This window comes from Taeniopygia guttata, chromosome 2 (assembly GCF_048771995.1).
Source record: "Taeniopygia guttata chromosome 2, bTaeGut7.mat, whole genome shotgun sequence".
Classification (NCBI taxonomy): domain Eukaryota; kingdom Metazoa; phylum Chordata; class Aves; order Passeriformes; family Estrildidae; genus Taeniopygia; species Taeniopygia guttata.
In genome coordinates, this window is record NC_133026.1 from 143,328,889 (window position 1) to 143,351,996 (window position 23,108).

The following is a 23,108-nucleotide window of genomic DNA, read 5'->3' on the forward strand; positions in this document are numbered from 1 at the left end:
AAGCCAGTACTAACTTATTTATACCCACTTGGATATAGACCTCACCCATGTGATCACTTCCTTTATCAAACCCACATCAACATTTATTAATTAATTCTTCCATGAGATTCCTTGGAGTCATTATGCCCACAGTGTATCTGGCAATGTGGCTCCAGCCATGTAAAGGATCTATACTGAGAAGTCTGTTCTGCAGGTGCCCTCGCCATATAATAACTTTTCCTAATACTCCTGGCTGTAATTAAATAACAGTCATCCCATTGTTATTAATCACTCACAAAATCTCTTGGGCATGTGAATGTGGCTTTAATAGCTTAGCAAGAGGTAGTGTTTGGTGATGAAAGATGAGTGAGAGTTTACACAGCTTTAAACACTGCATTCCTCAGGGCTGGGAAGTCTTCTTTAATCTATCCTCAGTGGCTCTGATCCAAGGCTGAGTGAAATGCAGGAGAAGGTTGATTCAGTGAGCTTTGGGCAGGCAGCTTTTCATCAGGAAGGTGTGCTTTCTGCAAGGGCCAGACACAGCTACCCTTCAGAGTCCATCAACAGAGACAAACTGTCCACTGAATCGTAGCACGGAGAAGTGAGAAGTCTGACAACTGGGAATTTTAAAAATACTCACATGAGCAAAAGTCCCTTTGACTCTGTGACCTACAAGGTTTTCAGGAAGGCCTTCATGGTCACCTGTAAGTTCTTCATGGAGAAGCTGTTGATGTCTGAGCTGGATGTGCCTGGGGAGGTGGTTGAAAACGAACTTGTGGGGCCCCAAGGGCGGTGGCCAGTGGCACAAAGTCTGTTTGGAAGTCAGTGCCTATTGGTGCATTCCAGCAGTCAGTGTGGGATCCAGCCCTGCTTAGCATCTCCATGAATGCCCTGGATATGGGGCAGAAGGCACCCTCAGCGGGCTGGCAGGTGACACTGAACTGGGATGAGTGACCAGCATTTCAAAGGGTCACGCTGCCATCCAGAAGGACCTCAACAGGAGCTCCATCCTGCACGTGGAGATACAGCCTCGTACTCTAATATGTGCAAGTGGTCACTTATCTGGGAAGCAGCTTGGTAGAAAAGAACCTGGGGTCCTGCTGGACATGGGGTTGAAGAGGAGTGAGAGGTGTGCCCTTGCAGCAGAGAAGGCTCAGGATGTCCTGCATTGGGCAAAGTGCTGCCTGCAGGTTGAAGGAGGGGGTCCTGCCCCTCTACTCTGCACTGGTAAGGCCACACCTGCAGAGCTGTGTCCGGTTCTGGGCTTCCCAGTACAGGACAGACATTGAAAAACTTGGGACAGTTCAGAGGAGGGGCACAGAGATGATGAAGGGACTAGAACATCTCTCATGAGGAGGGGACAAGAGATCTGGGACTCTTCACTAGAGGAGTCTTGGAGGGGATCTCATCAATCCAGTAAACCCCTGAGGGGAGGGTGCAAAGGGACAGAGCCAGTCTCTGTCCAGTGCTGCTCATTGGCATGACAAGAGGCAATGGGCACAAGCTGAGAGCTGTTCCAACAGGGTGAGACCTCCCACAGCGGGGCAGCACCACAGCCGTGTTAGGCTTCTTGAACTTTGTGAAGTTCTTGTTGGCCCATTTCTCCAGCTTGTTAAAGTCCTTCTGGATAGCAGCATGTTTTATTCCCAGCATATGCTCACTGTATTGACACTCCTGTTTATTCCATTCTTTTATTACTTTCAATATCTGCTGTAATTGGTACCACTCCAATCTATCCTGCTCTTTGACATTACACAAGTTCTTCTCTCATGCTGTTGAGCTCAACAGTGGAATGTATTTTGGAAGAGAACTACTGCATCTCACCTCTCCAGCATTGCTTATATTCCTTTTATTGCCACTTTTCTCCTTGGCTTTGCCTTTGAACACATCTTTCTTCAATGAAACATCAATGTGCAGCAGCTATAGTGCAGATAAACTTCTTATTTAAAAACAGTATTAATGGCTTGATGGCATACTCTGGGTAGATAGTAGCATAATGTTGCTGCAGCATAGAAAAATATGGGACATGCAATTGATGTGGTTATTTCATTTTTTAGAACTGTTTTTAGTTCAGCAGACTTGCATATCAAGGAAATGAAAGCTGGGTTGGAAGGGACAACCTCACCTGAGCAACCTGATCTGGTGAGGTTGGAAGTAGGTAATCTTTAAGGTCCTTTCCAACTAATTCTATAATTCCATGTTTCTTTAATTCTAGTGAGCTCACACAAATATATCTCAAAGTACAAGAGATGCTGTCACTTCCTGGGTTGACACTGCACAACAGGAATTGCTAAAGTAATGGAAGTTTTTGATTTAGAAGATAATCTGCATATATTTAACACCAGAGAGTCCTGCTTGTCTTCACTATTTCAGGTTGCTTTTAAATTACTTTCCATTTGTTAATTTCGACTACTATGTCTCAAATGTCAGTAAAATAAATAGAAACTATTTGCATTCAGTAGCCAGCCAGGTAAATATCCTTTATAAAATTAGACTTTTTAAAGCCTTTCAGTGCTTTTATTGCAGTTACATCACTTGTATAAAACATCTCTGTATTTTACACATTATTTTTACAATGCCTTAGAGAAGACATTTCTAGGTTAACATGTGGTTAATAGCTTGTCTGATTTCAAATACTTTCAAATAACATGCTGCTTTCTGACTTTTACACTGAGAAATCAAAAAGAAAACTAAAACTGCTACCGGTCTTCCAACTTGCAGTAAATTTTCTCAGTGCTTTAAACAGATGTACAGATGTTTTTAAGGCATTTTTGCTTTAATGCTGGAAGAACACAAGAAAATATTAGTTAGAAGAGGTTTTACAAGGAAATATTAAAACATGCATGAAGGTAAAATAATTTGTTTAATCCTTTAAAAATCATTATCAGATAAAATAGCTATCTGATGAAAGACAGCAAATACTCTGTGGATATACAAAAATCTTTGTTATATCTTCATAACAAAGTATGTAGAGATAAAGAGATATAAAGTGGAAATGTACTTACTGTGGGAGTAAGCAACTCTTTTGACTCTTTCGCAGACATAACTGGCATTTTTCACAAACCAGGAATAGTATTCAACACAGTATCTGAAGATGTAGTTACAGATAGGAGATGCAGTTAAAGATAAGAGGTTTGTTATCTTTCATAAGGAAAGGGACTTTGGACAAGGGCAGGTACTGATAAGATGAGGAGGAATGGCTTCAGGCTGAAAGAGGGCAGGTTTAATGAAATATTAGGCAGAAATTCTTTGCTTTGAGGGTGGTGAGAAAGTGGCACAGGTTGCCCAGAGAAGCTGTGGACGCCCCATCCCTGGAAGTGTTCAAGGTCAGGTTGGATTTGGCTTGGAGTGACCTGGTGCAGCAGAACGTGTCCCTGCCCATGGCAGCAGAGTTGGATCTAAGTGGTCTTCAGATCCCTTCCAACTCAAACCAATCTGTGATTCTATGATAAGCGCAGTATATCATGCTGCTATAATTAAATATGGAAATAAAAATCTAGATTCCAACCTCAATGATGCCATTAGATGTTTGGAAAGATGCAGCTGGGCTTTTTTCACTGGGCTGGAATACTGAAGCCAGATTAGCTCCTGATCAGTTCACTGGGACACATTTGGGTCTCAGCCAGTGGCCACAGACCCTCCAAAATAATCATTGCTGATTGAAAATTGTCATTTGGGAAAAAAAAAAAAAAAGCCTGAAGGAGACAGAGATTTTAAGCAGACAGAGAAAGCAAAAATAGTGCCAGGTTTTACCTCATGGCTTCCTTTCTGGAATATCTTCTCTGACCGACACAGAGGCACAGCTGAAAGAACCTACAGAGCTCCATCACACAGGGGCTGATCTTCTGCACCATGAGGGTGACAGGAGGTGAGGTCACACGGGGTTCTCTGAGCATCGCCTGTGGGCACCCTGGGCAGAAAACACAACAAATAAGTGATATCCCTGAAAATGCCATTCTGGGAAGGCAGGAAGGGAGTAATGAGAAAGAAAAGAAAGGAAAAAAGGGAGAGGAGAGGAGAGGAGAGGAGAGGAGAGGAGAGGAGAGGAGAGGAGAGGAGAGGAGAGGAGAGGAGAGGAGAGGAGAGGAGAGGAGAGGAGAGGAGAGGAGAGGAGAGGAGAGGAGAGGAGAGGAGAGGAGAGGAGAGGAGAGGAGAGGAGAGGAGAGGAGAGGAGAGGAGAGGAGAGGAGAGGAGAGGAGAGGAGAGGAGAGGAGAGGAGAGGAGAGGAGAGGAGAGGAGAGGAGAGGAGAGGAGAGGAGAGGAGAGGAGAGGAGAGGAGAGGAGAGGAGAGGAGAGGAGAGGAGAGGAGAGGAGAGGAGAGGAGAGGAGAGGAGAGGAGAGGAGAGGAGAGGAGAGGAGAGGAGAGGAGAGGAGAGGAGAGAAAGAGAGAAAGAGAGAAAGAGAGAAAGAGAGAAAGAGAGAAAGAGAGAAAGAGAGAAAGAGAGAAAGAGAGAAAGAGAGAAAGAGAGAAAGAGAGAAAGAGAGAAAGAGAGAAAGAGAGAAAGAGAGAAAGAGAGAAAGAGAGAAAGAGAGAAAGAGAGAAAGAGAGAAAGAGAGAAAGAGAGAAAGAGAGAAAGAGAGAAAGAGAGAAAGAGAGAAAGAGAGAAAGAGAGAAAGAGAGAAAGAGAGAAAGAGAGAAAGAGAGAAAGAGAGAAAGAGAGAAAGAGAAAGAGAGAAAGAGAGAAAGAGAGAAAGAGAGAAAGAGAGAAAGAGAGAAAGAGAGAAAGAGAGAAAGAGAGAAAGAGAGAGAGAGAGAGAGAAAGAGAGAAAGAGAGAAAGAGAGAAAGAGAGAAAGAGAGAAAGAGAGAAAGAGAGAAAGAGAAAGAGAGAAAGAGAGAAAGAGAGAAAGAGAGAAAGAGAGAAAGAGAGAAAGAGAGAAAGAGAGAAAGAGAGAAAGAGAGAAAGAAAGAGAGAGAGAAAGAGAGAAAGAGAGAAAGAAAGAGAGAAAGAGAGAAAGAGAGAAAGAGAGAAAGAGAGAAAGAGAGAGAGAAAGAGAGAAAGAGAGAAAGAGAAAGAAAGAGAGAAAGAGAGAAAGAAAGAATGAATGAAAGAAAGAGAGAAAGAGAAAAAGAGAGAGAGAAAGAGAGAAAGAGAGAAAGAGAGAAGGAGAGAAGAGAGAGAGAGAGAGAGAGAGAGAGAGAGAGAAAGAAAGAAAGAAAGAAAGAAAGAAAGAAAGAAAGAAAGAAAGAAAGAAAGAAAGAAAGAAAGAAAGAAAGAAAGAAAGAAAGAAAGAAAGAAAGAAAGAAAGAAAGAAAGAAAGAAAGAAAGAAAGAAAGAAAGAAAGAAAGAAAGAAAGAAAGAAAGAAAGAAAGAAAGAAAGAAAGAAAGAAAGAAAGAAAGAAAGAAAGAAAGAAAGAAAGAAAGAAAGAAAGAGAAAGACAGGCAGCCATGGTGTGATAGTCAACTATTTTTTCCATTTTTGTGTAAGTAGCAGCAGGCTTTGGCCATGTGTGGATAAACTGCCTTACCTGCTGAATATAATCCCCTTAGACAGTGTAATTTCTTTTCCAGGTTCACATGTCTCACACACTTCATGGCTCTGGGCAATGCTATGTTATGTGATAGCAGAGGTTATGAAGGTTAAATCTGGACTAATGAAGTCCTGTTGAAATAAGCTTGAGTCATCTAGTGCTGACAAGAAATTTAATATAAAATGGCATTCTTGGGCAGAAGGAAAATCAAGGTTCTACCAATCTGAAAGAGAAACTAGTTTAATTGCTGTGAAACTATTTCTCTCCTGGCAGTGCTTGACCAAGATAGCAGGAGAATGTGAGGGGCAAGGCACAGAGCCTGGCAGCTCCCAAACTCATAGGCTGCTCTGAAAACCAGCTGTGGGAAAGGCACTACACAAATATCAGGTGAAATTAGCCAAAGATGGGCAAGAGGAAGCCCCATTTCTCTCCATCCCAGCAATTTCACAGGAATGACATTAGGCTTTGTCCACTTAATAGCATTTGACACACCTTGATATTCTCCTACATGGAGTAAATTAAAAATTAATGATTCCTTGCTTAAGTAAACACACTTTATGTTAATAACCAAATATCAGAGCATAGGACAATGAGGTTTTAATATAAGTTGTCCCAGAAAAGTAATGTTGAAATTGATGAGAAATAATAAAGTTGATGAATAATTAAAAGTTGCTGAAGGCCACCCTCCTACAGATTTCAGCCTCTGCAGAAGTGGGTCCTCCTATCCTGACAACCAGGTATTAAATGCTTTACTCAAGCTGTGTGTTTTGCTAGCAGAAATTCAGTTTTATCTAGCTGCAAATTGAATGTTGGCAATTTCAATTTGTAGTCATCTATGTGGGAAAGAGAAGTCAAACAAAAATGCTGGAAACTAAGGAAATTGATTTGGAAATTCATTTTTGACAATCACTTTAAATTAACACTGTATTTGCACAATACTGTATTTGTTTAATGATGAAATTATTTTTCAATTAATATTCTATTTATTTTTTTGATTGTATAGTATATTCACATCATATCATTGAAATTTAAATTTTCACCCGTTCATAGTGATGCTTTATACCTCTTCTGTAATAAATTTCTACTGGGAAATGTATTTTTTTGTGTTCAGTACATAAGTTCATAAAGATAAGTATAAGTAGGAATTTATTTCAGAACTTTTTTCCTAAAAGTTCTCTTTCTTAAGCAATTGAATTAGTCAAGAGACCAGAAAAGGCAAGAACCACAGCTCCTGTGCAGAGACTTCCACATGTGTGTTTCAAATTGCCACATTATTGTCAGGGGCAGTGAAGCGACCAGATTTTGCAGTAAACAGACAGTTCTTTTATTAATTCCATATCACATCTCTGTGACACTGAAATTAAATTTTGCTGCCAGTGAAGACCAATGTCATGGTTACTGTGAACGATTCAGACTCAAAATATCCCTCCCTGCACACTCTGACATGCACATTTACATGTTTTATTAGTTGGCACACACTTCTGTGATTAAAGAAATGAATAATTGGAATCATTACTCATCCCTCTGAGCAATGTGGGTGCCCTTTCTTACTTAGGGATCCCAGTGCTGGATTTATTTCCCCAAAAGTATGACTGCTAGAATCAGGCCTGTGCCTCCATGGTTTCTCACAGAGAGGCATTTGGTGACTCCAATTCATCCATCTCACTGAAATCCATGTTTTCCCCCTTTTCAAAGCATTCTAGGTTCTCCAGGGTCTGTAGTTTTGCACACCAGAGGAGGACTCTGGTATTTAGAGTTCTTTAAACAGAAGTAAGATGGCAGAGAATTAAATCTGATTTCAGAATTTAATAGCATTATAAGAGCTAAAAAGATGACCACGAAAATGAAAGTCCCAGCATTTCAGTTCCTTAGACTCTTCTGGTTTTATCTAAAATATCAAGCCTAAAGGATATTGAAGACTCCTGCAGGTCAGGCTGATATGTTACCTTTGCACTATCCAGCATCCATGCTTCTCTGAAACAGTCACCACACAGAAACACAAGCAGATGAGAACGGAGCTTTCATGAAAATCTAGTTGATGATGATCCTTTTTCAGCTGAGGAAGTAGTTTGCAGTATTTTAAATTCAGAACAGTTCTGGGAGTTTCATGTGGCATGAGCTGGTTCCATAATTTTATTTATGATGGGATTTAAAGCATGATATTTTCTTTTGGAATGACTTTAAAGAATAAATTCTGTGATAAGCAATCAATGGTAAAATTGCCACACAGGGTACCTATTCTATCACCACAATATGACCCATGTTTTGAATTTGCAGTTTTGTACAATTCACAAGCAAATGGGAAGCAGTCCCTTGGACATTTGGAGTGGTTTACATACATAAACTATAACAAGCTAATTAACCATGGATGTTTTTTCTTCTTGGGAATGTTTCTATCTTGCATGGCTTTCAAACCTATTGCTATTTCTTCTGCATGAGGTGCATTTACTTACTGGTAGCTGAGTAAAGTTTCAGTGTGACACCAGGTCGGTAGGAAGGTGGCAGAGACAGTACTGTGGAAGGCAAATCTAAGGGGAGGGAAAAGAATAGAACTTGCTTTGGCACCTTAAAACAAAAAGGGAGGTTGGTTGAAGGAGCAGCAGAAAAGAATAAAAAAACTAACCCTCAACTCACAGTTCATTAATAAATATTTACATAGACAGTGATGTATAAACACATTATCAGTCATTTATTTGTATATATTACTTTCTATTTCATAAATGTGCCAACTGACACACTTTGTTGCTATCCCAGACCAATCTTACCTGGCTCTGTTTGCATCAGTTTGCTGGTTTCTTGTGGAGACACTGTCTGCATCCAAAACATGGACGTGTCAGCTGTGGGAACAGAGGGACACATCCTTCCTTTTATTTATTATTTATCTGTCTGCTGAGAAGAACTGCTATGTATGAGACAACTCGACAGCCAGAGTCTCTCATCCAGTACTGCCAGTGACATATAAAAATGCCAGGATGAATAGGAAGGACAAAAGCTGCACTCGACTAGGACTTGAATAGCCTGTGTCCACAGAAGGCTATTCTGTGGACAGAATAGAGAAGGGCAGGATTTCAAAAAGGCATCAAGAAGCCAAAAGAAGCATTTCTATATTGCTTTTTCACAGGTTTGCTCACCGAATTTGGAGCTAAATGTGAGGGAAGATCCAAGCAGCAGAAGTATTTGTGGGAAGCAAGACCAGGTTATTCCCCTATAATATAGTTATATATAATATAGGATGGAACCTATAGCTGATTTTGACATTTCTGCAATAATCAACTCACTGGTAGCCCAGAGTGGGTGTCCCTGAAGGGCTCTCCAGCCTCCACCCAGGGACACTTGGCCAAACCCCAGGGCAGTGCAGAGGGCAGGTTCCAGGCCATACTCACTGGGGCTGGGCTGCAGGGCTGGTGGTGGGGCCAAGCTGCCCCCAGGGCTCAGAGGGGGTCTGGCCATGCCCTGGGGCCTGGGAGCATCCCCATGGGGTGATGGAATCCACGATCCTTTGGCTCCAGCTGTCTTTGGCCACAGTGGAAACTTCGTGGTGGGGATTCCCCCTCCTTTCTGGGTGAGAGGGGTCCTGGTAGCTGGAGAAGCAAGAGAGACAGAGAAAGGGGACCAGCACACTGGGGGTGCTGGTGCCCCAAGGCAGCAGCAACTGCAACACACTGGGGGAGAATAATATCTAAAATACACCCAGAAAATCCCATCTACCCCTTGAGTGCTTCTATGGCACTTAAGCAGGCACTTGTCCATTTTGTTTTAAATATGGAAACACAGGGAGCTCCAATAATGTTTGAAATTTTAACGGAGAACATTTTAATGTGTGAGTTTTCATAAACAAAGAAAGAAACTGCAATGCTCCTGCAGGGTTTTGGTTTTTTTCTTGACATAATTTGTGCTTAATTTCCTGAACTGCTTCACTACAGTAGAAAGAGAGAAAGGTCTTGTCTGTTTGAAGGTGAGCAGGCAGGTACTGGAGGGCAGATGCTCCAGTTTGAGAACAGACACTCGTGGCTACGAGATATAACAAAAGTGGGCATTTGGTTTAGGAAATTAAAAAAAAATATATATAAAAGACAGCAGACTGCCTACAGGAAATGCAGGCATCTTGTAGGAGAGAGATGCAGCTGCAGTGACAAGGAGGTATGAAGTCAAGGTCAGAATTTCTATTGATTTCTACTACAAGTGAGCAGGAGCAAAGCCTTGCTTTTTGGCTTCCAAAACGGGGCAGAGCAGCACTTTTCTATCTTGTAGCCCCATAGCAAAGTTAAATGTACTAAAGTTTATGAAATGCTCAGGTACAAATGAAGGTCATAGGAAGAAATAGATAGAGAATAATACAGAAAAAAAAAAAAACATAGAAAAGAAGAGGAAATAGTTTAAATAATCTTATTTTTTGGTTTGAAACTAACAACCAGTATTTCTCTTCTTCTCTTCCTCTTTAGAAGACTTATTTTCTCTGGTAAAATGTCTTTTCACAAGAGTTTTTCTATCCTCCAGCTCTTCAATGCATTATTGACATCATTTGCTGATTCAGAGAATTTTTATGCTACCCTTTATTTGGAGTTAACATCACAGTTAACTGCAGCAAACATACAGGATCACTTGTCAAGACATTAATCAAGGGGAACACAGATTTAGGTCTGAAAATATTTGCTCACATTTAAAAGTCCACACATAGTCTGCTGATGAATCCAGTGTCTTGTTTGGGTCTTCCTGCAATTTCACGAAACTTGAGAAAATTGAATCTAGGTCTTGGAATTACGAGAAGACAAAGTTAGAGCACTCACTATCCACTGCATATTGTGTGGGAAAAAGGAAAGAAATCAGTTTCTGCTACCACAGAAGGAGCTGTTGTTTCTAATTAAAGGGGGTTTTGGCCAAGTGTCATCTTTTTTTTTTTGTTTGTTTGTAAAAGGAGAGAAACATCCCACAGCTTTCAGCACCACTTGCCACTGATTTCAGTCTGCCTGAATTAATTTATCCTTGAAAATGGGAGATAGTGATGGGCAACAGTGAAAGATGAGCACCTGAAGTGCAGCTTAAACTGGCAAAGCAGTTTTGGGTGGAGGAGCCACACAGGACAATGACTGAATGGATTCACCTCCACTCTGAATGTAACCCATGTGAAAGTAGGAGGTCATTTGTGCTGAGAGCTATGGAAGGCACCCAGTCAGATTTAAGAGCACTAGAGACCCTCCCCAGCCCAATGCTGAATTCTCTAAAAGCTCTCACCCCAGCAGGTTTTTTTGTTCCTCCATCAGAAGACCTTATAACAAATAATTTAAATGTTTGTAAAATCTACTTACCTTTATGATACAATTATTGTATTAAATGTTCAACAATGTAAAATATTATTCTAACTATAATCAAATACATAATATTATGCAAATATAGAAGCAATAATAAAAAAATAAAATAATATTTATAGTAGTAGTAGTAACTAGGATGGAGTACTCATTGCAAGAGCTATCTGGACATGATTTTTACTCTGATTCCTGTTCTCTTTTATTCCCCAGGATGTACTTACCCAGGTCAGATGATGTGTTACTGGAAAATGTGTAATTAATAACAGGAGTCTTATCTAGTAATTCCAAAAAGTCAGACAGATTTTTCCCTGCAAATAGAAATGTTTACAAATATCAACAAAGGCTTGTTTCCAGTATAAATCATCACTGAGGAAAACTAAGGCAATATTTTTGGGTGGAATGATTTTAACTTTTACCTGTCTGCCCTGCCATCACACAGATGTAGATACAATCAGAGTCATTGCTCTGATGCACTGAAAGGCAAAAAAACATAAAAGAGATCGTTGTTACCAGTTTTCCTTGCATGGAACTATCTTAAACAGTTGAAAACACAAATAAAAAATGGCATGTGGCTATGGCAGCTGACCAAATATTATCTTTCTGATCTAATTTTTGACAAAAATCTCAAACCACAATCAAATCCAAATGTTAGTATCTTCAGGGAAAAAGTTCCTATCTAATTAAAATTCTAAATTACAAGTATTTTTATCTGGAAAAAAAATCTTCAGATAAAATAGCCCATACTAATTCTCTATGAATTAGAATTGCTCGAAATATTATGTAATAATAATTCTCAAACCCACCAAGTTTAGTAATTATAAAATATTCAAACAACACAAAATAGAAACATGCACATCTTTATATTGCACACATACACGTTATATATGTATCTTGTTCCATGTGTTGCAAGAAAAGTGCTGTTGAGTAAGAGTCATAGGCTTTTATCCACATTTTTAAGGTTGTTTTCATGCCAGGAGTAAATGAGACAGTTAAGTCAATGATAAATGTTCAAAGGAAATGCAAACCTGATAGAATAGAAGTGGATTTGAAAATTTCTGTGAGATAACTGGTGGAGTTTCCAATGATATCAACAAGTAGAGCTGTAAAATCTAGACAACAAATAGAGGAAGTTTATTATTGAAAACGCATATCTTATCATGTAGTCAAAAATTCACTCCTATATGTGATGATATTTTAGATATATGTGCATACATGACAAAGTTTAAAATATTTTAAAGGTTAAAATATTTTGCTGGAGTGGACTAAAGAAACCACAAAAATACTTTCAGAAGTATGTTTCAAAGATGATATCCAAAATGACATCTGTGTGTCTAAAAGCAAACTTAAATGGAATTTATCTGTTCAAGAGAACACTTTGAAGTAATGCCCTACTTAGTCTGTTTAAATGTAGAAGGAGATCTAAAGCCTGCAGGCCTTGCCTGCTGTAATTGCCTGTCTGCTGTGTAGGACCTTCCAAAAAGCATTGGATTTTTTCCTCCAGAGTCTGCTTCAGACATTCTGGATTGAGATGTCAGCCCAAGAAAAGGCTGGTGGTGCTGTGGGGGTACTTCCTAGCAGTGACAGGTCACTGTTCTCACTTTGGGAGAGCTGAATTTGAGCACTGAAGTTTTACTGCTCTGGAGAATGCTCCAAGCCCCAAGATATTCTGGAATTGCACAAAGATTAAAATTTCTCTGTTATTCTCCAAGGCAAACTGTGTAATTATCCATAAAGGTTTGTGAGATGTGTAGGTGCAGAGAAAGCCATGAAAGCCACTGTGGCTTCTGCAGGGTCACCACGTGTGGCAGAGGGTTTGGAGTCTGGTCTGTAGCTGCTGATCTACTGTTGATGCCTTACATTAACCAGCTAAAGAATCCAAACACTCAAATGCCTCCTGAAATGTTAAATTCTGTGAAACCAGGGGTGTGAATGAGGATTTCAGGTGAAGGGTTTGCCCAACAGTATTTGTACTCCATTCAACTGTTCTATGAAGTGTTAGTGCTTGCGTTTCACTTCTCTTGGGTTCACTGAGGTTCCTGGAAATTTCTCTGTTGGTGCAGAGAAGCCCTTGTCCATCTCCTCTGGTTTATCTCAGGAGAGAAAAAGTGGCCAAGGTAAGGTACCATAAAATGCTGGTTGTCTCTCCTGTGCTGCAATTTGTATTTCCAAGGAGGAAAGGGAGGCTTTTCGCCAGCCAAACCACGCCAGTCACTTGACTGATGGCTCCATCCCAGACTGGGTGGCTGCAGCCACCTGAGATGAGGCTGTGGAGTCAGAGCAGCCACTCGTCATGAATTATGGCTGTTGGCCTCAGTGTGGTGGTGGCAATCATAAGGATGAAGTCTGCAGAATTCAGACTACAGCCTTCAGCTCCAAAGGAAATAATTCAGCTTAAGCACATGCAATTGCCAACCTCTTTTGCGTACCCACCTGTCAAGTCATTTGTCACATTATTCAAACAGTAGCAGTAGTGCATAGGGAACTTGCCAGGGTCAATATTTTTTGCATTAGAGACTGGAGGGAGAGACAGAGAAAAAAAATCAGTGTGTTGTGGGAGAGAAACTGCTCCGGAGCCAAGCAAAGCCAACACTCACTGTTGTAAATGGTGACTGACACTTTGTGGAAGGCAAACGAGCTGTAAGAGGTGATGCTCAGCAAAGAGAAGTGTTTCTTGGTACCTGCAGAAAGACAGGTCCATGCTATTAGTGCTGAGAACAAATAGTGAGAACAGCATGTTTTGACTGCTCATTTAGTGTCTAAAGGATTCCCAAGGTGCCAGTATGATACAGCTGCATCACACTCATTCCATTCTCATTTCCACTGAAGGAAGGATCATTTGTACTCCTTCTTCCTTTTTATTTTGTTTTTCTCTTAATTGAAATGTACACTGGATTAGAAAAGGCTTTTGAAAGGCGTCCCACAGGTAATTCTATTGTGTTTATATATAAACCCACACTAATTTCCAAGTTCTCTGGGGTAGGCAGCCATCTGCATGATAAATGCACAGAGGTAACATGCTCCTAGAAGTATTTCTGGAGGCTGACAGCACATGTTTACAGCTTCTCCTGCTAACACTTGTAGTGCCTGTCCTCCTGCATGGCTGGGCTGGCAGCTGTGACCTGCCCAGCCGTGTCCATTACCTCTGAGTGCAGTGCTCAGCATCCCATTCACCAGCTCTGTCAGGTTAATAGCAGCCAGGTCCAGGGACTTTGCAGGCAGCTCTGAAAGAAAAGGTGTGCATGAAGGCACAAGGAAACAGCTGGGCACCCTTGTGCACCCACTGCTTACATGTGCCAGCAATCTGCCAGAATGGGAAAACCAAAATTAGCAGATTTTGTACATTTGAGGCACACCAAAAAAACCCTGATGGGAAAATAAAATTCCAGGACCACGGAGATGAGTCTAGGAAATAGCAAGATACAGCAACAGTAGAAGGGTGGGCCAGAATTCAGGTCTGCCAGCTGTGCCCCTGACCATGCCCTTGAGCAGCTGCAGGTGCCCTACACTGCTGGGCAGTGGGTGTTTGCTGCCAACAGAGCAGCAGATCTCACCATGCAGGTCACAAAAGCCAGAGAAAGTGCCTTTTGTGAGGCACTTTCCCCAAACCTACATGAAAGTACAGATTTTTGGTTTTCAGCTACATTGATGGCTTTACTGCTTGCTACAACAGAATAATTTTGCTGTAGCCAAATCACACTTTTGTGTCAACTTTGACATGTTTTATTTCTGTTGATGTTGCTTATTTGTTTTGCTGAAGTTAAATTTTCAAAGATATTTTTTTGCTTCCCTCCCACAAAGCCATGCAGAAGCAGAGCAGTACAGTGTCTGTGTGAGGGAGGAAGGTGTGTGTGAGAATGGCAGAGAGAGGAAGAACAGAGCAGAATGGAAAAAGAAGCACAGAAAGCTGAGATGAGAACAAAATTGAATTTGGGGAGAAATGCAATTTTCCAATGACATCAGTACTATTTATAACCAGTATGAAGGCAAGCTGCACCCCAGGGATAAAAGCAGCACGTGTCCACAGCATAGAATAGAGAAAAGGAAAAACAACAGGGAATGAAGAGCTGGGAAGGAGAGAAAGGAAAAAGAGAAGAGTAGATTTTGGGAAGGACAGTTGTTAACCTGGGAGGGGTGGCCTTTCAGCAGGGCTGGGCTGGGGCTCACAGAGTCTGCAGGAGCAGAGCCCACCTGCTGCCACCTCCATGGCCAGCACAGCACCTCCTCCTCCCATTAACACCCAGCTGCTGGGGCTCCTGATGTGCTGCCTCTTACCTGCAGTAGCCAGCACTGCCAATTGCTTCTCTTTCTTATTTTCTTTTCTTAGGCATGAAGCTGAAAGGTGAAGAAAGAGACTGAGAAACAGTTCTCCCTGTTGAATTTGACCCTTAATAATCAAAATAAAAATATAATAGTAAATATTTATAGAGATCGTCATAAGCCTTGCACCCAGAATTTGCTGCAAAGTACTGAGTAAAATAAGGCCAAATCCAAACAAATCTTCCCTTCTCTGTGCATGTTTGTTAATCAGAGCAGTAATGCAATTAAGGACTGTCCTCAAGAGCTGTGTTGCAGGAGGAATGGGCTGAAACTGGGCTCAGGACATTGGACTGGATTTCTGGACTCACTTGGTGACCAGCTGAAGTGCACAGCAGTAAATGAGAGATTGCAGGTTGAAGATATGTGTTTGAGATTTAGGTTTCCTATCCCATCAGAGGAGAGCTGAGTACCTCCTAAGAGTAATCCAAAAGGCTCTCCAAAGGAGTCAGTGCTAGAAAATGCAAATCTGCCATGTTTCTATGAAGCTTCAGCTTCTCACCCCATCCAAGTTCCCCTTTATCTATGTTTATAAAGGATAAATACCCACTAGGAATGTATAATTCAGGCCTTACAAACAGTGATGTAGTGTTAATCAGCTGTATTAACGACCCTCAATTAGTCAGAGCTAAATTAGGATTGGCAATCTAGGTGCCAGGAGCTCTTCTAACCCTTCTCTCCTTATAAACCTTTCTGATTCCAGATTCTTGGCATGGGATGCAGGAATAGGCATCACCTGTTCTGCTCTGCTGAGTGCCAGCAGCCCTGGAGCTCCAGCCTGTCTCTGTTGCCTACACAGGGTGAAAGAACCAGGCCTGCCACAGATGTGGGAATGGGGCTATGGGAACATCTGGGAGAGAGGCACTGGTTATTCCCTGAGGAGCACCAGACCATTGTCCTTACCTGTGCTGAAAACCAGAAAGAGACATAGAAATCCCAGGCTCATCTTGGCTGCCACATGCCAGCAGAACCCCTGCATTATGGATGCTGACTTTCAGCAGGTTTGGATTCTCTAGGAGAGAGAAATGCTCTTTTGGTGGTGTTAAAATTTTTAGCATTGAGTAATTTTCTCCAGCCCTTGTCCCAGAATGATTTGACCACAGGAGAAACATCAAATTTCTGTGATGCTGAGAGAGACTGGTGGTGGAAATGACAAAGGAGCACAAGCAGTATTTCCTCTGTGCCTGTGGGTGCCATGAGTTTGGCATGTGCCTCTTGATTTTTGAGTCCTACCTAAGTGGCTTTTCTGGAGACTTGGTAAGGTTGTCAACACAGCCCCCTTTGGCAGGATGAGCTGTGCCTAAAAGGCACCTGAAACATCAAGTGCCTAAAGCTGTTCTGTTAAAACAAGATAAAATTTGCTTATGTTTATTTTCAAACCAGAAATGTCAACTGAGGTTCTTTTCCACAGAAATGTTGCTTTTCTGATCATTCCTGGTTTTATATGTCTGTAGTTACTATCACTAGGTTATATCCTGTGCTGCTTTGACTACCTGCTTGGTAAGGATTAACAGTGTTCTGCCTTTCAGACATGACCTGCTTTCCAGGTTTCAAAGATTTAATTAAGTCTTTGAAAAAAGAAAAAAGGTTCTTTTCATGTTTCCCCTGTTTTTGCAATACCAGAACATGTCAAATAACTCTGTAGTTGTCAGAAAATGAGAGATGATATGAAAATCAGAAAAAAAAAAAGTCCAAAATTTTTTAATATCCTCTTGGAGCAGCTAATCTTGCAAGTATGCAGAAAAACATTATCTTGAAGGTAATGCTATTTGATTAGAAAACTATTATTATCATATTTTAAATATTTTTCATATTGAAGTCACCAGAGAATTAACACATTAAAAAAATGGCTTATTTGTTCTTTGAAGCTCTAAAGATACTCCTCCTTGGGATGGTGTAACAATACTAAATATTTCTGTGTTGGAAATGTCTGTGTTTGCTGTTCTGATGAGTCAAAAGTGTGGAAGTGCCAGCTCTGCTAATTCAGGCAAAGCTCTGAGAGCTTTCAAGCACTTCATCCTACCTATTCAGCCCATCTGCCCAATCCTTTTCACTCACACCCAGGCCTGGACTCATCCACAGTTTCTGCACAGCATGTGCAGAAGAAAAGAAGTGAGGCAGAAAGCGTTGGCCAAAATTTGTTCCCAGACTCCATCACCTTTCTATGGAGGAATTATGCATGGACAGAGTCCAGTATCCCATGGACAAGTCTAGCACCAAAAATCCTAAACCTGGCTCTTCTTGCAACAATAACTGGAACCTGGCAAACTGCTAGACTACATACCATGAAAATGGTACTGTCATGAAAAATGTTGCTGTCATGTTGCTGTCACAGGGCCTGACTCCCTGGCAAGGCTATCCCTGCTTCCACTCTCTGGTGTTATGAAGCTTCCTGGGACTTGTAATAGCTTTTTTTTTGTTTTTGTTTTTGTTTTTTAATGGATCTGTGGACTCTGTAATTAGGGGAGACCAGTGTGTTAGCTCAAGCCTCACAGGTTGCTGTGATGGAAGCAGTGGAGGTGTAGTCTGCATGGAGATAGGTATAAAACCAACCCACATCTCTGGATTCTGATATTTTTTTTGTTGTCTTTGGTTTGGTTCAATGAAATAGAGAGGAGTAAGTGAGAGATGCTCCTCTGGGGAGCTGAGTGTGAGGAAAGGATGCTTTGCAAAGCAGCAGGGAGGTGGCTGTTGGGGAGAGCAGGCTTTGGGTGATCATGCAAAGGGAGGTTTGTAACTACATGTGATATGGAGCAGGATCTGTGGTGGCTGGTGCCTCTAGATTATCAAGTCTCCTATTAAAGGGGAATTATTGGGTTGTGTGTTTGATGTGAGAAGTGGGGTGATCTGCTGCTTTTAATAGAAATTTATGAATTTTGATTGTACTATGAGAAGTGTCACCTTAGCTCTGCAAAATCTGCATGAGGATGAGTTGTGCTTTGTGATGATGGTTCAGTGTTTTTGGGCCACAGCCCCTCTGAGCAGGTTCCCCATGACCTGTTCCATGCACACAGGAGTGACCAGGCTGCACAGCCAGTGCTGTCCCTGTGCTCACCAACCCAAGGGACATCACATGAAACACAGAAGATAGAAATGCTGCTACTGAGCTGTCCCTGAGGTGCAAGGCTGGTCAGCTGCAGGGTCTCTGCAGCCCTGGCTGGTGAAAGACCCACACCTCGGCCCTCCACAAGGATTTTGGCTGCATGGCAGGGAAAGTCCCAGAGCTAGGAGTGGGAGAAAAGGGCATGTCCTGCCCCATTTTCAATCTGTCCCTACAGATAAGGCCAGTGTTCGTCCACCATGTAGAAACTTGATTTCCAGGACCTGCTTTGAGGAATGTGGGCTCTCCTGGGTCACCAGTGAATCACAGTGAATAACACTGAAATCCTTGGTTAGAGCATATCACAGACTGATGTGAAAGCACAACTGTTTTGCAAAGGTTCATATGTAAAAGGGTAGATAGCAGATAATTTCCTATCAGAGATCTAACTTAGTGCTGATTTATTTAAACTGGCCAGAGTTGTTTGACAAGGGAAAATAATTTGACAGAGGACTTAATGTAGCAAGTAAGAGCAGGGTCTAGAGAGACCACATTCCTAAAAGACAGGGAAGGGGCAAGAGGATGGACATATGAAGGGATCATCTATTTTTGGAGAGAGAGAAACAGAATAGAGCAAGACATTGTGCTTGGAAGCATTCCCCACACACTGGGTGAAGCTCTCTTGCTCACCTGAATTGTCAGTTCCCTCCTGTCCTCCCCACTGAGCTGCTCCTCTGTGCTAATCAAGACACACAATTTTCTCCACACACAGTGCTGATTTCCAGCAGGAATTCAGAGAAGGCATTAACCTGGCCACATCACACTATGGACTCAACCAAACAAAACATCTAACCATAGGGACAACAGGCAAACATAGCCTGGAAGGATGGATCACAGTAAGACAAATCCTGCTCTACTTCTAGCAAAGAAATACTGAGTATTGTTGCTACAAAATTATGGAAAATCTTCCACTCATGAGAGTGCTTGTTTTGCCTGAATGCCATTTTTAGCACAAAATGCTTAAAAAGAAATTGCAGATAAATCTTAATACCAGGAATATCGCTCCAAAATGGGCTACCCTTGCTCCTTATTTGGTAGAGACTTGATTTAAATTTGAGGCATTAACTTTTAGTTGCTTCCCAAAATCTTTTCCAGCATTAACTCTCTAAAATTTATGCTATCCAACTAAATTTCAAAACCATGTGTGAACAACTATTCCTAGAACTGTTGCCTGAAATATCTTATCTCTCGGCAATGTGAATATCAGTAATATTAACTCTTGCAGTTCATGTCACATTTGCATTACCTTGGTTATTCAATATCCAATTTTTATTTACCAGGGACAAGCCTTTATTACTTTGCAATTGTATCTCTCTTGAAGTGACTCCACTGTGATGACTGAAATACGTGTCCAGGCTGCAAATACGAAACCCTCATTGTCCTCCAGACCAAAATCCCCATTTCATTTCAGACCATACTGAGCTTCACAGGCACTGAAGGCACAGGTGTCCCACAGCCCCGAGCTGGCAAATCCCATAAACTGACTCAGAGAAGGTTTTCCTTCCAAACAATTGTTTGATAAAGACTGAGCATCAAGCTTTTGGTTACAAATTCTCCTTCACCTCTGCTGGATATAACAGTCCTCCTCTGTTTATTTAAGCTGAATGATATTAGTAGAATCTATTTTATTTAGAACTGTTGATCCAGAGTTACCGGAACTACTGAATTGGATATTTTAATCCAGTTCAAATTAATTTTATACACTCATGAAGACATCTTATTAAATCCCTCTCTGTTACTCTGGGTTAACAGCAATCTTAAGCCAATGTGTTTATTAGCTATGCTTCAGTAGAACTCCCTTTAATGTGGCAGGTAACCATGAAGTTTGAATTGTTTTCATTTTTCCTGTACCAACGTACTGCACTCCAATATCAAGCAGTTTCCTCATGTCTTCACGCTTAACAGAGCAGAACAGAAATTAACAGAACAAAGAAATAAAAGAGGAAAGTCCTTGAGTACTAATTTCCTTACCTTATTTCAGTAGCAACATCTAAAGGTCATGTCTCATTCTAAGCACAACATCATCCACGAAGTCTAAAGAAATATTTCAAGTTAATGTGAAAATATGCCAGAGTTACAACTGCACGCTTCATTACATTGATACAATTACTTTTTAAGTTCAGATTTATTTGTGTGAGAATGCAATATAATGCAATAAATATACATTTAATTTAAAAAACAATTTAATTTGCTACATTTCCACTGAGCATTAATAGCAGAGCTGAAATGGTTTCCTCCAAATACCATCAAGATCAAGCAAAACCATCAAGATCTGGAATAGTTAATATCAACTTACCTGATTTCTCATGACAAAAATTATTATCTTCAGAGCCTATATAACACTGGAAGTTATTGCCAGTTCTTAATAAACACTTTGTGGAAAATGTTGAGTAGACAGGCTTGATAATCTTTCCTTAAAATCCAGTGAAAATTGTTATCCTAATCCCTGAAGGACCAACTAGAGGTAACACAATCGTAAGCACACAAAGTGCCTGTTGAATCCCGCATGGAAAGGCTCTGTGGCAGGTCAGGTGGGGACTGGAAGCTCCTTTTGGCAGTAGAATTGAATTGTGGAGGATTTTTTTTCCTTTTAAAGGAACAGCTCTGCTTACTGCAATTAGACCCATGCCACCTTTGATGGTGAGGAGGTGAGCCCCCCTGGTAAAGCTTTAGCCATCCTTCATTTCAAGCAAGGGACATTGTCAAGAGGGCAGAGATGACACCTGAAGTGTATTTTACGTGTGGAACATCAAAAGGAATAAAATGTCAGTTACAACAGGAAAAATTGCCTGGAATCATGGTTAAGTGGTGAGGAAGGAAGAGAGGTCTGGTCAGAGCAATGACATAAGGCGATTTCAGTGATGCTGAGTGATGTTTAGTAGTATCCGAGGGAAGATCACTGTTGGAAACAGTCAGCAAAATTCTGCTGCCATTTACTCCAGCGGGCTGGAAATAATTCCTCTGAAATCAGTGAGTTTAGATGCAGCACAGTTAAAAGCCAATGATCATCCATTCAGTAATTTTATCACAATCCACCAAACTTTTCAACTTATGAAATTACTCAAAATGTTGTAGCAATTAACAAAGGAGATCTAAGTGGGTTTACAGTCATTTTATGAAACAAAAAGCGCTTTAGTGACCATTTTATGTGTGTTCTTGAGCTGTGTCTCTCTGTGTCTAACAATCCTGCCTTAACCAAACACTTCAGATGCTGCAAGGCAACTGCAGCCACATTTAACAGAGCTGTAGCTGGTCAATAGATGTCCACACATGCATGCACATGCATGCACAATCTTTTCTTGCTTCCGTTCACTCTGCTTTTCACAAAAAAGCATTATGTGGTGTTGTGTCACTGCATCTAGTATTATTTAATTCTATATGGAATTTATTGTTGTGAAAAAAGGAAAATTTTTGACACTCATGACTGAATGCTGCAACTGGAGGAATATGCAAGCACCTTTTCTTTGACAAGACTTACTTTTACTGGCTTAATTACCAGTTGCTCAATAGCACATCAAGAAGGCTGGGATGAAAGTCCTCTCTGTAACAGCTGACAAAACCAGGTATAGACAGGAAAATGTGTGTGCTGGGATCAGTTCCAGCCGTTTGATGTTTGCCTGTGAGGATGATTAGACTTTCAGCAGGTTTTGCCTCATGCTGTGTTTTACCCTGGGACTGTGTAATTTTAACTTTCCTCAGCTGCTGAGCAATGCTCAGGTGACCTGGGAGGGGGCTTTTGTTCAACCTCAACTTTGACTTTTGGGGACAATGCTGTGTTCTCACTCAGAACATCCCTCTGAGCAAGTAGCTTTCTCAGGAGTATAGTCTTTACATGCCTCCTTTTTCCAGCATCCCTTTGTGTGGCAGCACTGTGTCCATAATCACAAAATCCAGAACAGGAAAAGACATTTTTAGTGTCTCTTAGTAACACAGTATAGCCACACAATTCATATAAATTACCTAGTAAATGCATCCATTTGCTGCAGGTTGCACTGGGTAAGGCCCTGCAAATGCAATTTAAATAAACACAAATTCAAGGAAGTGCCTGTGATTTATCTGTAAGAGACAGTGTGGTGTGACGTTCTGGTAAGGAGGGAGAAAATGAATTCTGGCTGTTGGAGCTCTGTCTCTCTGTGGGCTGAGAGCACAGAGTGAAAGCAAAGCACTGTTTCTTCCTTCTGGCTTTTTCTTAGGCCTTTAGACGTGATTAAAAGCACACATTTCTCTATAGAAATTGCAAAATGTGTAAGTCACTGCAAGAGCTGCAGCCATACGTTCCTGTGACCACAGCCAGAGCCATGAACGAGGGTCCCCTCCCACCTGCTCTGTCCTGGTGTGACAGTGTCCTCAGGTGTGGCCACCCTCCAGCCTGGCTGGGCTCGGAACCAGCTCTGCCCTAAAAGATGAGCTGTGGCACCTGGAGCACTGTAGTACCTAAAGCACCTCGCAGAACTGCCTGATTTACCTGGTCAGAAATCACTAATCCAGCTGTGCCTCTCTCTCACCAGATGCTGACGTGCAAGAGAGAAGGAAATGCTGTTTTTAAATAGAGTGCAAAGAAGCAAACTTAACCCAAGTTTACTCTAAAGCACTGAAGTTTTATTTTCAGTTACACTTCATTTTACTGTGGCAAATGTTTCCATGAAAGCGCCTTTGAGTGGTTGTTAAATAAGTATTGGTTAGAAAAGTATAAATTGAGTAAATTTCATTTGCTCTGAAAAAACTGATTCCACTTCAACATTTCTCTATTAGTCTTCTACCACTACAATTTTACAAGATATTTAGCTTATTTTATTAAGAAATGTACTAGCTCTATAAGATTTTAATTTCCAGGTTTGCCAATACCCTTCTATTATATTTATTTTTGGCACAAGTTTTACTAAGGACAATTCTCTAAATGTATTACTGTTTCTTTGTCAATCTTTTTTCAGAAGAATA

General features: G+C 41.1%; 1 protein-coding gene across 1 annotated transcript; it reads right to left on the reverse strand.

The window, feature by feature from the left end:
* Positions 1-1,652: 1,652 nt before the first annotated feature.
* On the reverse strand, positions 1,653-20,478 carry HHLA1 (HHLA1 neighbor of OC90). Its single transcript, XM_072924318.1, is given in 17 exon segments — positions 1,653-2,761; positions 2,985-3,067; positions 3,733-3,889; positions 7,904-7,978; positions 8,216-8,287; positions 8,834-9,031; positions 10,109-10,201; positions 10,978-11,064; positions 11,173-11,229; positions 11,782-11,865; positions 13,187-13,270; positions 13,351-13,434; positions 13,897-13,977; positions 15,029-15,088; positions 15,974-16,082; positions 18,801-18,884; positions 20,467-20,478. Coding segments are annotated over 17 exon segments (1,464 nt in total). The 3' UTR covers positions 1,653-2,717.
* Between the last annotated feature and the right edge of the window lie 2,630 nt (positions 20,479-23,108).